This window comes from Excalfactoria chinensis, chromosome 2 (assembly GCF_039878825.1).
Source record: "Excalfactoria chinensis isolate bCotChi1 chromosome 2, bCotChi1.hap2, whole genome shotgun sequence".
Taxonomy (NCBI): Eukaryota; Metazoa; Chordata; class Aves; order Galliformes; family Phasianidae; genus Excalfactoria; species Excalfactoria chinensis.
In genome coordinates, this window is record NC_092826.1 from 5,248,084 (window position 1) to 5,264,346 (window position 16,263).

The 16,263-nt window shown below is 37.6% G+C and overlaps 1 protein-coding gene across 4 annotated transcripts in view; it reads left to right on the top strand.

Moving 5' to 3' along the window:
* FAM135B (family with sequence similarity 135 member B) overlaps positions 1-16,263 on the top strand; it is a 243,632-nt gene that overhangs the window by 112,923 nt on the left and 114,446 nt on the right. For 3 of the 4 annotated variants that reach the window (XR_011902795.1, XM_072328219.1, XM_072328218.1), the window contains exon 2: positions 9,632-9,727. Coding sequence is in view for 3 of the 4 variants with exons in the window: in XM_072328219.1 (XP_072184320.1) it covers positions 9,651-9,727 (77 nt within the window). In the remaining variant the exon portion in view is untranslated. Of the gene's footprint in view, positions 1-3,276; positions 3,326-9,631; positions 9,728-16,263 lie in introns of those variants that run through there. The other variant, XM_072328220.1, reaches the window with a different exon arrangement.

Below are 16,263 nucleotides of genomic sequence, written 5' to 3' on the forward strand. Positions count from 1 at the left end.
ATGAATGATTCACAGAACGTGATGGGTTGCCAGTGCTAACAGCTCTCTGAAGGAAAATCAAGCTCCTTCTCCATCTGATCTGCTAGAGTTCTGCATTCATCTTACAAACCCTTACACATTGCATAAGAGTCATTAGCTCTGTGAGATGACAGAACAATGTGATTGCACTGTGACAGAAGGTTTGTCAGTCAAAGCTTCAGGGTTAGCTGTACTGAGATAATGGATAAAAGAATCAAGGACTCCAGGAAAAATTACAACCTGGCTGTGCAGGACCATCATTCAGTTGAAGTTTACCAAGATTCTGGCCTGAACTTGAGAAATAGATACTTTCCTGTTGTTCTGATAGACTGCTAGCCTAATTTTATTTATCAACTGCATTTTAGGCTCTGTTGTGTTGATCCCATGTCTAGCAGTGCCTCACTTGGCCCCTTCTTTCTTTTTCAGAGATCAAGCAGTGCCATAACAAATAAATCAGCCTTTTCTTCTGTTTGTAAACCACCTAATTTAGCTCTTGCACTACAGAAAAACCTGTTGCAGTTATTTATATCAACATGGCCCCAAGCAGTTAAAATAAGCCAACAGTCTGATTATGGCTCTGCATATTTTATTGCTTATATTTATATCATTCAACTCTACACCAGCACCTGTTCTTCCTATACCAACTTTCAGTTTAATAGTCAGCGTTTGTCTGAAGAGCCATCATGATGGAAACTGGCCTACAGACTGTTATTTCTACAGCAGTGAATGTCCCTTGGAATGATTGTTTCAGAGTTCTCATAAAATTCATTAAATATTCTAAGTTTGAGAATGGCTATAAAAAAGAACAAAAAAAATTTTTAAAATAGGCCTGAAAGCAAAATACCTTTTGTGTTAATTTATGTAATAAAATATATCCTCTTCCAGAGATACAAAGACCTTTGTTCTGACATTCCTCTGAAGGTCTCTCTCTGTCAAGTTCTCTCACCAGCACCCTTATCTTCTCCCTCCATTCTCCCAGCCTGTAAGCAGTTTTGGTGACAGCAATCCAACACATAACTGCTTGTCAAGCATTCACTACTCTTGTCTTGCTTAGTGTGTGAGAGCATTGCACTGCCTGTAGTGCTGTTGTCATTTGGATCAGCACTACAAATAAACACTTCAACAGTACCTTAAGAGAATCACAATTTCCACTGATTTCATGAGAAACTTCAAGGCAGGAGTTGTCTGTGTTTACTTTGTTATTAATTTCAGAGAAGTTAATTAAAGAAAAAAAAGTAGGTGTTGCTGGTCACATGAATCTTGTTGACCGTATTTGCTAGATCTGTACTGATTGTAGCAGGACTCTAAACATCTTGTACATAAGAAGGAAAGTAGTTAATGAGATGAATCTTGTGGGCAAGTGACCGTGCTTTACATCTGTCACAAACAGAGATAATCAGTGCGATGAAAGTAAACTACTTGCTCTTATATGCTTAGTTAGATGTCTCCAGAACATATAAAGGGGACAATAACTTGCCAAGTGAAATTTTGAAGTGAATTTGATGAGACTAAATGCAAGATAAACACTTAAAATTTGACAAGGACAGCTGAGTTAACAGCTGAGTTAGACAGTAGATTGAAATTTTCCACGACCAGAAATGGCAATGCATTCAGAACAGTGCCAAAGAACATATTATTTATTAGCCTTTCTGTATGATACTGTCTCTGGTCACTCATGTTCAAGACACTCAATTTGAATTCTTTGGTAACAGCTCCTTTGACATAATATTTTGTCCCCAAGATCAGGTAGTTCTTTGAGTCACAGAATCTTAGAATATCCAGAGTTGGAAGGGTCATCGAGCCCAACTCTTGGCTCCATACACTATCACCAAAAATCAGTCCAAATATCTGAGAGCATTGTTCAGATGCTTCTTGAACTCTGGCCGCTTGGTACCATGACCACTGCCTTGGAGAGCCTGTTCTAGTGCCTGCCAATTCTCAGGTGAAGAACCTTTCCTGATATGCAACCTGAAACAAATCAGGCAGTCATTCAGTCACATGGATTAACAAGAGTTCCAAACATCACCTTCCCTCCCCTATAGCATCTGATTACAGAATTTTCCCAAGGAGGATCTCAGTCTACTTGTTTATCCTGTCTGGATGTGACATCTTTACAAGACAGACAGAACTGTCATTTAGGTGCTGCTAAGGAATTGAACAGGGTCAAATATCCTGATATACTCCCAAGTACTTAGCATAGGCCTATGTCCACGCAGTCTGGAAATCAGTCATGTATGAACTTGAATAGAATTTAAAGAAAAAATCTTTTTTGGATGTTTTACAATTGCAAGCGAATAATATGTGGTCTGTTTTAGAGCTCTTATTTCCTGTTTAAACTAATAAAAAAACCCAGATCAAGAAGAATATAGCTCCTTTAATTAATGAGAGGACTATATTCAAGCATGAGAATGATGAGTAATTCTGACTAAGTGTCCTAAATAGGCATCAAATAACTTGCTGCTTTTTCTAGTGTTTTATGATTTTAAGACTCATAAAGAGAATACCAGAAAAACAGCTTCAGTGGGAATAAGGCAAATAACTGCTGAAGATTGAAGATGATGTTGTTTGTGGTTGGACTTGATGATCTTAATGTCTTTTCAAGCCTAAGTGATTCTATGATTCTACATTCATAGGAGTCTGGATTTTTGGTTCTTAGTCATACATAAAGCTTTAAAACATTTTCTTTTGGAGGTTTTAAGGCAGAAGTACAGTGTGGGGAAGGAAGAGATAAGGAGGTGAGGAGTATGGTGAGGACTACATAGCAGTGGGAAGCCAGTTCAGGTGAAACTTTTCCCTTCTGTTTTGCTCTCCCTCTGTGGTCTGAATTTTTCCTGCTGTTTCGTTTTGTGCACGGTGTCAAAAGCAAGTTATTATTAACTTTGTAAGCAGATAGTAATTTGTGCTGAGCTGAACTCAGATCTGGTATCCTGACAGGCACGTGCTCACAGAGGACAAATCGAGGTTGATCTTATTCATTTTGTCGAATGATCTGACCTAAATTTGCACAGCTGTGTTCCCATTTAATCCTGTCTAATAGCTCAGAGGCTTTATATCTCGTAAGAGCAGCCTACTGGCACCTAACATTTATTCTGGTCCTGGTTCAGTTTTGCCCTACAAATCCTCTGGCACAACCTGGTATTATTTTTTATTTATTTTTTTTCCCTAGTAGATTTATTCCTCCATCTAAATACCCTTGAAATGAACAGTATAACCTAGACTGCTGGTTTTCAGCCTTCCTGACTTTGCTGACCTGAGTAAATTTTCCAGTACGGATTGATCACACAGGCAAAACGGGAGTGGAACTGAAGTAAGTTTCTGGCTTTGTCACTTTGTTCAGATTCCTGAGCTACACTGCTTTCACCCATGACTATGTGGACTGTATGTTTGAGGCTGTTGATGAGGAATGAATGTTCTCTACTGTGAGATGCAACATTTTTGTTATCCTGGCAATGTTACTGCTGGTTGAATGAGTATTTACACCACTCTTCAGTGTGAACCAATGAGACGGGTATCACTGCTATTTTGTGAATTTTAGCTGGCTAAAGAGTAAGTATAGTGGATCTTGTAAGTGAAATAAATCCCACAAACATAAATAAAGCAGATTCTTTCCTTTCTTATTTGCTCTACTTTGAATACTCTTTGGGTTGTGAGTCATTTTTTAAGGCTCATTTATTATCTGTCCTCTGTGTCTCTAATTCATAACATTTTGGTGGTAGAAATCAACGAACCTTGGGAAAAGTGATTCACGATATTGCACTGTTTATGAACATATGTCTACAGAGACTGACAAAACTGTGGATATTGATTTTCCCAAGAATATTAAGCAGCAAACTTTATATATGTTTGTTGTTGTTGTTGTTGTTTTAACATTGAAAAATTTTTTTTCAGGGCTTGCATCCAAGCTGAGTTACGTGTCCGGAGTATAAAACAAATTAGCCTTTAATATTTTGAGCTAGGCTAAATGCTAATGTGGTGGGGAAAAAACAACAATAACAAATAAAACCACCACAAAAAAACCAACACATTTAATGGATATGTTTGAATAAGTCTGTGTGCCTTGTTTTTTACCTGTGTCACAAGTCTTTATTTTGGCTTACAGATTGAGTAAAATTTTCAAAGGTTTACAATAAACTGGAAGACTAAAAACCTTAGCAAAATAGCTGCAAGGGATTGTTGCTCTCTTTTGCAGCGATGCTATCTCATTCTGTAAGCTATTCTGGTTAATGTCAGATGATTGTAAAGTCTGGAGATTTTATAAAGTAATCCCTGATAGCTCCTAAACAGAGCATTAGCAGGTTTTTCATGGCTATGAATAACAACTTTTTTTTTTTAAGGAGACTTGAAAACGAAGTTCTAAATGATAATGCATTCTAAAATAAATAGAAAAATCACAACCAGGCAGTGACCCAAAAGTTATGGTTTTTCCTAAGTGCACTTAGAGAACAAACCAAGGAGCATTCTGGTTGAGTTCTAAATTGGGTATATGCATCATCCGTGCAGATGTTATTGCATACATTCTTCACTTTCAACTAAATAACATACTGTTGACTGAGTCCAATCACATGTCTGCATTTCATTGCATGTAGATATTTTATCAGTCTATCACAGTGTTTGCGCCTGAACATGGGAGCCTGGGTACCAGGTAGTGCTTTTTTGATACAGTTGAAGTGAAGGCAAAAGGTGACTCTGCAAGGCTGTTATGCTTCATTGGCCTTCCATGACTAAGGGTAAATTCTCTCCCTTGTTGACTGTGCTATACTAAGATGAATCGCCTAATTCAACAAGTCAAATTTATCCTTGAATCACTTCTCTAAAGTAAAAACCAGGAAGGAAGAAGTTTTATGATAATTTCAGTAAAAATTGTACATTCCAGTGATTCTTTAGCCTTACAAGTCAGAATGTTTAAGGAAAGTGAGTGGCATTATACATGAAAATGTAGGTCACTTTTGCCCTAAGTGTTCTGAAAAATATATTATTTGTCCAGGACTTCCAGGTTCTAGTCACTGTTAAATCAACAATATGGACTGCATGTGATCATTTCACACTGACGGTCAATAGAGCTCCAACACATTGCTCTCACACTCCCATTCTTCAAAAGAACAAGAGTAAAATACAAAACATTGTAACTTTTTATTTAATAATTTTTAACTATTAGCACTACTATTAGCACTACTAGCTATTAGCACAGCTAAACAAGCTGTGTTGTTTCCTTGTATCTTTTCATACTGTATTTAAATTGCCTTGTTTTATGAATCCAAACGAAATATCTTTCTATCTTATTCTATCTAATCTTAGAATTGACAACTGTATTAATTATAGAATCATAGAATGAATCATAGAATGGTTTGGGCTGGAAGGGACCTTTAAGATCACCTAGTTCCAACCTGCTGCTATAGGCAGGGTTACCTCCCTCTAGACCAGGTTGCTCAAAGCCCCATCCAGCCTGGTCTTGAATGCCGCCACGGAGGGGGCATCCACAACCTTGCTGGGAAACCTGTGCCAGTGTGTCATCACCCTCACAGGACAGGAAGTACACTTAGAACTGATTTGATCAAGCAATTAAGGTATGCTCATAAGAGGCCACTGAGGTGCAAGTGTTGCCCTAAGAACTGGGATCTTCTGCTGCATGAAGGTGAACACTGGAACAATTTCATTAATAATGAAAATTGGAAAGAAAGAAGAGACCTGGTCCAGTGAGTGAACTTTTCATAATGGCTGAGTCTCAGAGATTGCTTGTAGTCTTTTTGCATGTGTTATAAAACTTCTTTTACTGTGTTTCTCTGTTCCTTACTTACTGTTTTACAGTAGAAGACATTTCTGGAGTGAATAATAATGACATTTTACTCTGACTTTATGATCTTATTCTATACACTTAATCAAGGAATTCTTTAAAAATAACAACAAGAAAGTATTTATAGCTAGTGAAAAATACCAACTTCTGAAAAAAAAAAAAATCACAGGAAAATGAAAGATGCTCTAAAAGGAGTAAGAAAAGTAATGCTATCCTGTAGATAGTATGTGCTGTGTTTCCTGAGAGGCAGTTTTATTCTCCTAAATGAATGTTTTGTGGTTTATGAGTCATTGCCCTTTATCACATGGTGCTTTGTTCTTTTGTCCTTGGGCATTTTCTTTTTTTTTTTTTTTTTCCTTTCATTTTTTTTCCTGGCTTCTGTGACAGAGATGGACAGGGATGCTGAAAGTACTGAAGAGATGTCTGGTTTGTTTTATGCTCAGATGTAATTGCACAAATGCTAGAAAGTTCATAGCCTGACAGAATGTGCAGTGCCCTGTCCTTATTTCCACTCCACTCTGTCCCCATCTCCCCTTCCTCTCCTCCCTTGTGTTGGGCCAATGCTGATTGCCATTTCAGCAGAGTAATTTTGGACTTTTTTAGCTTTGAGATGTTTAACAATTAATTGATTATGTGTAGTATGCAACCAATACCCACCTGCTGTCAGGGAGCTTGGCCAGTTGACTCTATCTAAAAAGTCATAGCACAAACACTGTGAGTTACAGTGATTGCTGACGGCAATGGAGGATAAAGACAAATAAAACCACTGTAGATTAGCTAGTGTCATATGTTGAAAAATCCAGAGGTTACTACTCTGTTGAAAACAATGCATTGGAGAGTATAAAATCAAGTCTTCCTTTAAAGGAACGAGTGAGATGCTCTCTAATCTTTGAATATATAGATTTTTAAATGGCTTCATATGAATAAGAGATTCTGATTTTCAGTTAGTCTCTCATTGCTACAAGAAAAATGACAAATGACACTGATTATCTATTTCTAGAAGGACAAACTGTCAAAGTGGTGACCTGGCTGTTATCTTCTGTGCCTGTAGGACAGCACAACAAAACCTGTGGTGATGGCAGCACCTTATGAAGCAATCCATTGCATTGAAGCCAATGATACTGATTGTTGGCATTGCATTTACACAAGTGTATGTCCAGAACACTTCCCAAGTAGTTTTTTCTCGCTCTGTATGGAAATTTGCTTTTGTCTTCTTCAGTGCTCATTTGGAAAATTCAAAGAGTGTCACTTAAATATGGACATTTGGAAAGAATCGTTGTACTATAGCCTTAGCAAGAATCACCTCTGTATCTCTCTGTAAACTGGTTATTAGATAAATTCATCATACTTCTCTAATAATGGCAACAGTCTCTGTTGTTCTTCAGTGCTGATGTAACAACATCCTTCAGCTCGGAGTTATTTTTACCAACTGTTTCTCTATTTATAGCCCAAGGTTGCTTCCCATAGCAATCAGTGAGTAAGGGATAGTCTGAGGTCCTTCACAAGCCCTGCATTTTGAAGATCTGTGATCAGCTGCTTTTAAGGACCAACGTGGTATAGCAGAGAAAACTTGGTGAATCATTTTAAATACTTGTGTTTTCCCCATCTTGGGTGCCTGCAGCTGTTTTGTATAATTTTGTAGCTTTTTTTTCAGTGAAATCTAATGGCTTTATCTCTGAGAATTTTTTTCTTTGAACCTTGCTAAGTGCTGTGATGAGCAGGTGTGCCGGAGGCTCCTTTTAGTTTTTATCAGATGCATCCATGGTACTAGGTCCTGCTGGTGGAGGCTCAGTCCCTCTAGCCTTCACATGTAGATTTACGTGCTCTGAGCCTCTGTTATTCCTGTGGAATGGATGGTTGTCCAACTTGGTGTGGCAGCTATTTCCCTTGTCATTATGGTGATTTGTGGGGGAAATTAACCTACCGGAACTTTTTTTTCTCCCCCAAAGACAGTTCTCCTGGATCTGCTTGGAAAAAGGAGAAAGCAAGTGAAATAAAAAACAATTAGTCTGAAGACCTGCCTGTATATTTCCATGTATTTAATTTTTTTCATTCACCTCAGCTGATCTTGGCCTTATGCCATTTTATTCTGTCTTTGAAAACACTGATGCTTGTCTAAACCAATGGGCCACTTACTCATACCTCTCCTCTTTAAAACTTTGTCTTCAAAAGAGCAATTATTTCGTTTGATCCTGAGATTTTGGTCTAGAGAAATATGCAAATTCATCCAGACATTATTCTTCTTTTTAGGAGGAGCTCACCTCAAAGCTGAATACCTTGCAAAAGTATTTCTTGGGACTGTGTGATTTTTCTCTTGGCTTCTCCCACACAGTCCAATTTACTTTTATGCTGTATGCTTGGACAAGACTATCACACACACTGCCAGGCAGATGTGGGATTTATGTGCCTTATAAGCAGTATACAGCTCTCTTAGGCTGTGCAGAAAGGAAATATCAGAAAGGCTTAATCTTGTTTAAATTGTAAAAATAAATACATAAATAGAACAGGAGGAGTGGTCAGATAGGTAGCCTAGCAATTGTACTTCTTCCTCACAGTTATAGACATTCATTGCAAACATTGCATGCATCCTATGTCCCATTCTTGTCTTTCCAGAACCACCATGCCTAACTTGTTTGTTTGTTTGCTTGTTTGAGGAATGTGGATGAAAAATCAACAACACTTTAACTCTGAAATATCTTGTTTTGAAAATGCCAGTACTAGAGATGCCATGGAAATTACATGTTAGCATGTATGGAAATATTCTTCCCTTTGAAATCTGAGTTTGATGTTTCCTTAGAGCCCCATGTGTTTCAGATGAGAATTATTATTAGCCCTCACATGGGACACTCTCATAGATGGCTGCTGTGAAAAAGCTACCCATGGGTACTTCTGAACTGTGCTAATTAAACAAACCTGATGGCTGTCTTGTCCCTGATGCTATAGAAAATTTTCAGACAGCAAATTCTTGCAGTTTGCCAAAAGAAGACTTTCAGGGAAGGAAATCTGTCTAAAAGCTCTGAAAGCTCTTGGCTTGACTCTGTTGCAATTAGGGGAATGTCAAGGGTTTATAATGGTATGTTAGGTAGTGATAGATTGGTAACTTATGTTGGCAAAGCTTACTTGAGTAAAGTATGACCTCCAGATGTTTCTTCCAGCCTGAATAATTCTATGGTTAAATGGACGTATGAGATATTATCTGTAAGTGGTTGTAATGCTGCAGAATCTTGATCTGTCTGTTGTGACATGGTCAGGTTCCTTGATTATTAACATTTTCCTTAGAATAATCTCTTCCATTTATTATTCTTTAAATTATTCATATTCCCTTAGAAACTTCTCTTCCATGCCTTTAGTTGAGCCACAGAAGAGGTCAAAAGCACAAGAATCCTGAATTCTATTCTCATCTGTCTCAGAGTTAGGTCTTTTTGTCCTGTGCTTTTATGGAAATGGGCTGTCCTTCCCCTGCATGTCTGCCATTTGATAAAATAGGATGAAAAAAATTCAATTTCCTATATAAGAGTAGCAAGACGGTTAATTAAAATAACAATATGTTACTTACATTTTGCCTCTTCTTGTACTTTTCATAATATTATCATTCCATCCTCAGGCCTAATTGGACATTTTAGCTCTCTTAATTACCGCTTTGATCTTGTTTTTAGCAAGTTTTCCTGAAGATGGAGCTCAGTGAAGTAATTGGAAAGATTCCAGTTGATATCAGCTTTGCACGAACCCCAGGACGCCAAAGAAAATGTGATTACATTGTTGAGGATTTTTTAAGACAAATACTTTAAATGTTTATTATGCCTCTTTTTATGTGTTGTTTAGGTGATGACCTGAAAAAATCATGTCTGAGGTCCAGGGTACGGTCGAGTTTTCTGTGGAGCTACACAAATTCCATAATGTGGACCTCTTCCAGAGAGGGTGAGTTGATGTCTCTGTTAATTTTCAGCTGATTACAGAAGAGTTATTTTCAGAAAACAGATAATTTTCTGCCAAATGTAGTTGCATTTCATGCTATCTCTAGGGCAGGGAAAGATGTCATTGGGCCTTCACTGCTGTCAAGAAAGATCAATGTATGTTACTTTCACTATAAAGTCAGACTGACTTTTTTGTAATACAGTATTGTAATGCTCCAAATTATTTAAAGCATCTGTTCAAACATAAGCACGATAACCACTTTAAATGCTTCTGGATTGGTGTTGAGCCTCTTTACTAAATGGTAACTGCTTTGAACTTTAATGAAAACACATTCACTGTAGAGCTGTAAATCCTATGACTGTTCTTTTAATTATATTAATGAATGTTAATTTAATTCCACTATTTCAGAGGGGAGGGTGTTTGCCTTCCTGTTTGCCCAAAGTTCTGGTTCTGATGGCTATATTGTATTTTCATGTTCCTTTAAGTTAGAAGAACAAGTACAACTTCTACTTTACTCAAAATGTTGCCCCCATTCTCTTGCTCCAGTCTTCCTGATAGCAGTTATAATAACACAATGGCTGTTAAATGGAGAAGCCTAACCAAATGTGAATAATTGTTCTACTTGCATATTGGACCCCACATTTTCCAGTGAGGAAAAAATATATTATATTAATATATTTTTTTAAGTGACCAGAAGACCCAGATAGGTTAAAAGAATGTACTTCACAGTCAACTGTGGGTCTGGTGGATTATAATTTTCTTTCATCTAAGACAACTGATGTATACAGCACATTACATATTCTCTTTAGTGCCTTAGTTTTGCAAAGGAATGGTTAACAGCTAATTTGTCCATCCTGAGCTTCATTTTTAGTGACAAAAATATGGAATTGGTTCAGGTATTGGGATAGGTTAGTTAAAACTGTTTCCATCTAGTTATAGGCTTTTTTTGTTATTTGCTTCTACTGTGATGAATTTGTGTTAAAGGTGCCATGAACTTGGATGAAGGAAGCACAGCTGTATTTTGTTTTAACAGCTGGCATCTGTCATTCTGTTAGTGCCTCCAAGTGAATATCCATCCATTAGAAAGCATTCTGATTATAATAAGTGACTATGTTAAACAGAAAAAAAAATCACCTGTGTTTGAAGTGTTTGGTTTATTTCATTATAAATGAAGATTCCTATGTTTCTTGGTGTTCATGACCTTAAAAGACAATCCTAGCCGGCAGATTCTTAATTTTATGGTCAGTGTCATAATGTATTTTATCCTCTTCACATTTGAAAGTCTGAATCCATCAGTGGTAGGATGCTCAAAGCTTGGACATCTCACACTGCTGAGCTACCTTTTTTTGTTGTTGTCATATAGACCTGCATCTGTGAAATGCTTTCTTTGGCTTTGACAATCAGATCAAATCTCTGGTGTGGGGGTAGGCCTAGCACTAGCACAGATAATATATTCTGCAGTCACACTAATGAGTTCCTAATTACCCTTCCTTTTTTCCCCCACTGGTGCTTACCCTGCTTTACTGATTAATTTTCCAAACATACAGGGCTGTAGGTTATACTGCAATAATTCATTTATTGAATTTTTTATTTCTTTGTAATCTGTACAGTATTATATGTATTTGCTTTCATAATTTTACTAATTATATTTCCAATAATTTCCTTCACTGCATCTCAGATTTGCGAATCAGCATCCTCTGGCTGGCTTCATCTACTCAGTAGCTCTTATCACCTTACCATGAGAATGATTTTGCTAATTTTCATTTCAACTTGGGCAGGTTTTTTTTTTTTTTTTTTTTTTTTTTTTTTTTTTTGTGTGTGTGTGTGTGTGTGTGTGTGTGTATTTTTCCCCTACTACTGCTGTTGATATTCACAGTGGACATCTGGAATATCCTGGATTGACATATAGTCTCCTCGGATGAGAGGATGGTAGAAGTAATGATAACAGAAATGTTCTATTTAACTAGTGTTTTTCTTCTCTGAGTGCCTTGTAAATTGAGTCAATATCGTTTTATCACACTGAAGGCCAGAAAGGTGGTTTGTGAAAGGTTGTCCATCAGGATAGCAGTGGACCTGAAATGAATCTTAATTTATCCGGAGGCACACTGCTGCGGATTTTTATCAGCAAAAGCTGACAATGAAAAGCATAATTAATTATTAAGCTAATAATTAAAAAATGAAAAATCAAAACCAAGGACTTGATTACATATCATCAGAAATACATATCAGCCTTGCTACTGAAATCAATAGAAGTAGACTGAAGCCTCAGTCACCAAATTCTGTGTAGTGCCACTAGATTTGTGTGCCAAACTGACATCGGACCATATGGTTGAAATTCCTGAGTTGGTACAAGATAACTGTGCAGAAATTGGGATGAAATTCCCAAAGCACTTAGTCTTGGCTATCTGTCCATCTTGGGAATCTGGACTGGTTGACTGAATGTTGTCCCAGATTTCAAGTAGAGCAAGAAAATTTTCCTAGTAACTACAGGTCTGTCAGTCTCACTTCAGTGCCTGGTAAAATTATGGAGATGATTATTCTGGGAGTTACTAAAAATCAACTGAAAGATGTTGTAGTCATTGGTCATAGTTTATGAGAGGAAATTACTGTTTAATTAACTACATTTTCTCTTATGATGAGGTTACCTATTTAGTTGCCCAAGGGAAGCCAGAAGATGTAATCTTTTGGATTTAAGCAAAGATTTCAGTATTATTTCTCAACAATATATTTCTGGACCTTCGAGGGGGATCTTGAAGTTCTGGCTGATGGCAAATTGAATGTGAGTCAGCAGTGTGCCCTGGCAGCCACGCTCATCAAGTGAGCGTTTCAGTGCACCAGGCCCAGCACTGCCTCTGGGCGAGGGTAAGAGTAGTCCCCTCTGCTCACTTCCAGCACTGGGTGCAGTTCTGGGTACCACAGAATGACATACATACAACTACTAAAGAGTGTCCAGAGGAGGTCTATGAAGTTGGTGAAGGGTCCAGAGGGCAAGGTGTGCTAAGAACAGCTGAGGTCACTGGGTTTGCTCAGTCCACAGCAGAGGAGCTGAAGAGAGGCTTCATGGCAGCTGCAGATCCTCATAGGGAATGGAGGGGCAGTGCTGAGCTCTGCTCTCTGGAGAGCGTGGTTGAGCCAACAGCAAGAAGAGTCCTCAGTGCAAATTATGGCATGAATAAATCATCAAGGTTTAGATAGAGAACCCTGGGAGAATCAGCCCTTCTGGAGCCATTAGGTGTTGGTTAGTAATCAGACTGATTAAGAACACAGTCTGCTGACCTAAAGCCACAAAGCCAAAGTGCTTTAAAATGTTAGTCTTTCAGTAGTGGTTATGGTTCTATTTGTGGTTGCTCTGGAATCTATTTTGAACTGTGTAAATATACAGAGGCAGTTGCCATCTCTCCTTTCCCACAAGAAGTGAAAAGTCCTTAGTCGACTTGAATTCTACACTGTGATATTTTAATCATTGCCTTACAAGCTAAATCTAATATTTCTTAGCCTGTATAAATGGATAATAGAGACAAGAAGCAGTCATGAGCTTTTGTAAATACTTATTGTTGTTTTATGTTTCTCGCGTATGTAACAAAAAGGGTCATTGGTAAAATATACATTACAGGTAGTTTGGTCAATTATTGCTGCTAAATTTATCTTTTTTAAAGTACAAACAAAACAATGTCAGAATTTACAGGTATCAGAATTTAAGTGCTGTAGGTATAGATATACAGGAAGAAAGAACCTTTTCCTTGGCCAAGCTAAAGGATTTGAAATGCTTTTTTATGTCACAGTTTGAGAGACTGAGTAAAAAATAATTCAACTTCTAGAAGAAAAAGCATTTTTAAGTTTTCTGTCCTAAATCTCTCCATGACGTTCCACTTATTAACTGGTGACAGATATTTTCTCAAGTGAAATTAGCTGACTGATTCTGATTTTTCTTAATAGAGTAGGAAATAAAATTATCCTTGACTTCCAGAAATCAATTAATTGATTTGTCTGGTTCTGTCAGAAGCAATCCTTCTGCACCTCTTTTTCTTAAAGCACTTCAGAATATATATAGATTTCCTTACTGAAAAACAAAACCAAACTAAAAGCAAGAAAAAACATGCCAGTATGTCCACAAGATAAGTAACTTTTGGAGTCTGGGAGGGAATAGATAGCACAAGGAAGGTGATATTCTGGCTTCGTAATTTTGGGATTCTAGCAATTATATGGTTATGAAGCAAGGATCAAGGCATGTCCATACAAATGACAGAGTGGAATCAAATGCTTATCAGTCCTTTCACTCCTCAAATTCAGGCCGTAATTTGTAAATGTCTAACGCTTAGTTACACTGGTGTTTGTGATTAGAGAGTGATGATGATAAAAATCAGTGCGAAGAAAAAGAAAATATTCCAGCTTCCTCTAAACTGAATACAGATTTGCCCTAGTGACCAGAGAAGTGGTCTCAGTGTTTTGGGTACCTTGCAAGAATCAAAGAACTCTTATGATCCAGACCTGTCAAAAAGGTGATGGTAAATCTTAGCAGACAAAGCCTTTTCATAGAAAAGCATCCCTCTTGCCTATTGGATGGACAGCAGTGTTTCAGTGTAGTCCATCATGACATAATCTACTTCAGTGGCACAGTGCAGTATCTCCTTTCCTCAGCATGCTGGGATTCTGAAGTTAACCTTGGCCTTTTCTGCCTGAATGGATACCTTGGAAATACAAATTATGATCAGAGATTTAAACCTTATTTCTTCAAGACTTGTAGGTACAGTGTCACAATATACAAATAAATCAATTGATAAATAAATAGTTTAGGACAGAAGCAAATCGTGTTACTTTGATACCAACAATACCTATTCCTTAAAACTTCTAACCTGAAATGAAATATAAATCACTTTTGAATTGTAAATCTATTTCATTTTGAGTGTACTTACCTAATTCATTTAAGATGCATGAATTCTTTTTCATATAAGTGAAATAAAAAGAAAATGAAGAGAGCTAACAGGCATGCCAAAATGATGTTTTCTAGAGTAATGATTGCTGTCCCTTGGAACAGATATATTGACAGAAATGACATTTTTCTTGTCACTAAGATATATTTCTGTGCCTCTTTATCAGACCTTCACTGTAAGGCAGCAGATTCTGAAATAAAGGGCTTAAGAATAAGAAGGCAAAGACATAGCCATAGTGATAGCTGTTGAGACTTATGCACTGAACATACGGGATTGAAAACATCACCAACCTGTACTCGTGAAAGCAGCTGGGGTGCAGGTGGTCAGTAAGCTAAATATCAACATCCTAAGGGACAACAAATGCCCAGTTTTTGGAGAACAATTTATAGTGATTTATTTTCATGACTGCTGGTTAAGAGAGTTCTCTTGTCTGTCTGTCAGTACTGCAGCCTTCAACTTCAAGGAACCCTCTGTTTACTGATGATACGTGGATTCTCCACTGCCAGTAGAAGGGGGAAGAGAGTGAAACCAAACAGGATGAAATATAACTTAAAAGACTGTTCTGCAGATGCAGAACATCTTCTCAACAAACCCCATTATATGATGACCAGTTTTACCAGTGCTGAACTTTGGAAATTACCTTTGTCCTTCAAAAAAAGCAATATTCTGATGTATTTAACCTTATGTGTCTTAGATCACTGCTCTGTGTCGCTTCCCTGTTTACAGAGAGCTAAAGGCCAACTAAATATCTAATGGTTTTGAATTTGTCAGCTACCTAAGGAAATATCACAGAATGTATGCAAACTGAATTCAGAAATAAAGGGCCTGGATTGAATAATGGAATCATTAAGGATGAAAAAGATCACTAAGATCATGTAGTCCATCACCACCATGCCCACTAACCATGTCCCTCAGTACCACTTCTACCCTTTACTTGGAAACCTGCAGATGGCATCTCCGTCATCTCCCTGGGCAGCTTGTTCCAATGCTCGATCCATGTTTTAGAGAAGAATTTTTTCCTGTTATCCAACCTAAGCCTCCTCTGGCACAAGTTAAAGCCATTACCTCTTGTTCTGTCTGACAGGAAAAAATGATTCTATGCTATTCAGTACTCAGAGTATCTGATGTTATCTAGTAGGATAGATGGTACTCAGGACACTGAGATTTTTCATCTGCTGGATGTGGAGGAAAACCTCAATCTGTCCTTTCTGAAATGCAACTTTTCAGAACAGTGATAAAATCTGTGCTCTGCCTGTTGGACCTCCTTCTTCTGTGCTCTACTTTGGTTATTTCCCTTTGTGTCTTTTCCACCATTTTTGTGAAATGTTTGCAGATTGTACCATTAGTCAGGTGGTATAAAATCAGGTGACAACATTTTGCAGAGAATATGAAAATTCATCTGTTGTATATCTGTGTCACTCTGTGGTGATTCAGTGTGTAGCTGAAAAAGGAGAAAATGAAGCTAAACAAGACACAAGCTAGCAGTTAGGGGACAATTTCTTGTAGTGTATGGCTCTCTATCCTTTGGTGAAAGATACGTGTTTCCATAGCTGGTCTGTCGGACCAGCAGCTTAGGACTGTCCCTAGACAGCTTGCTGATAATAGTCT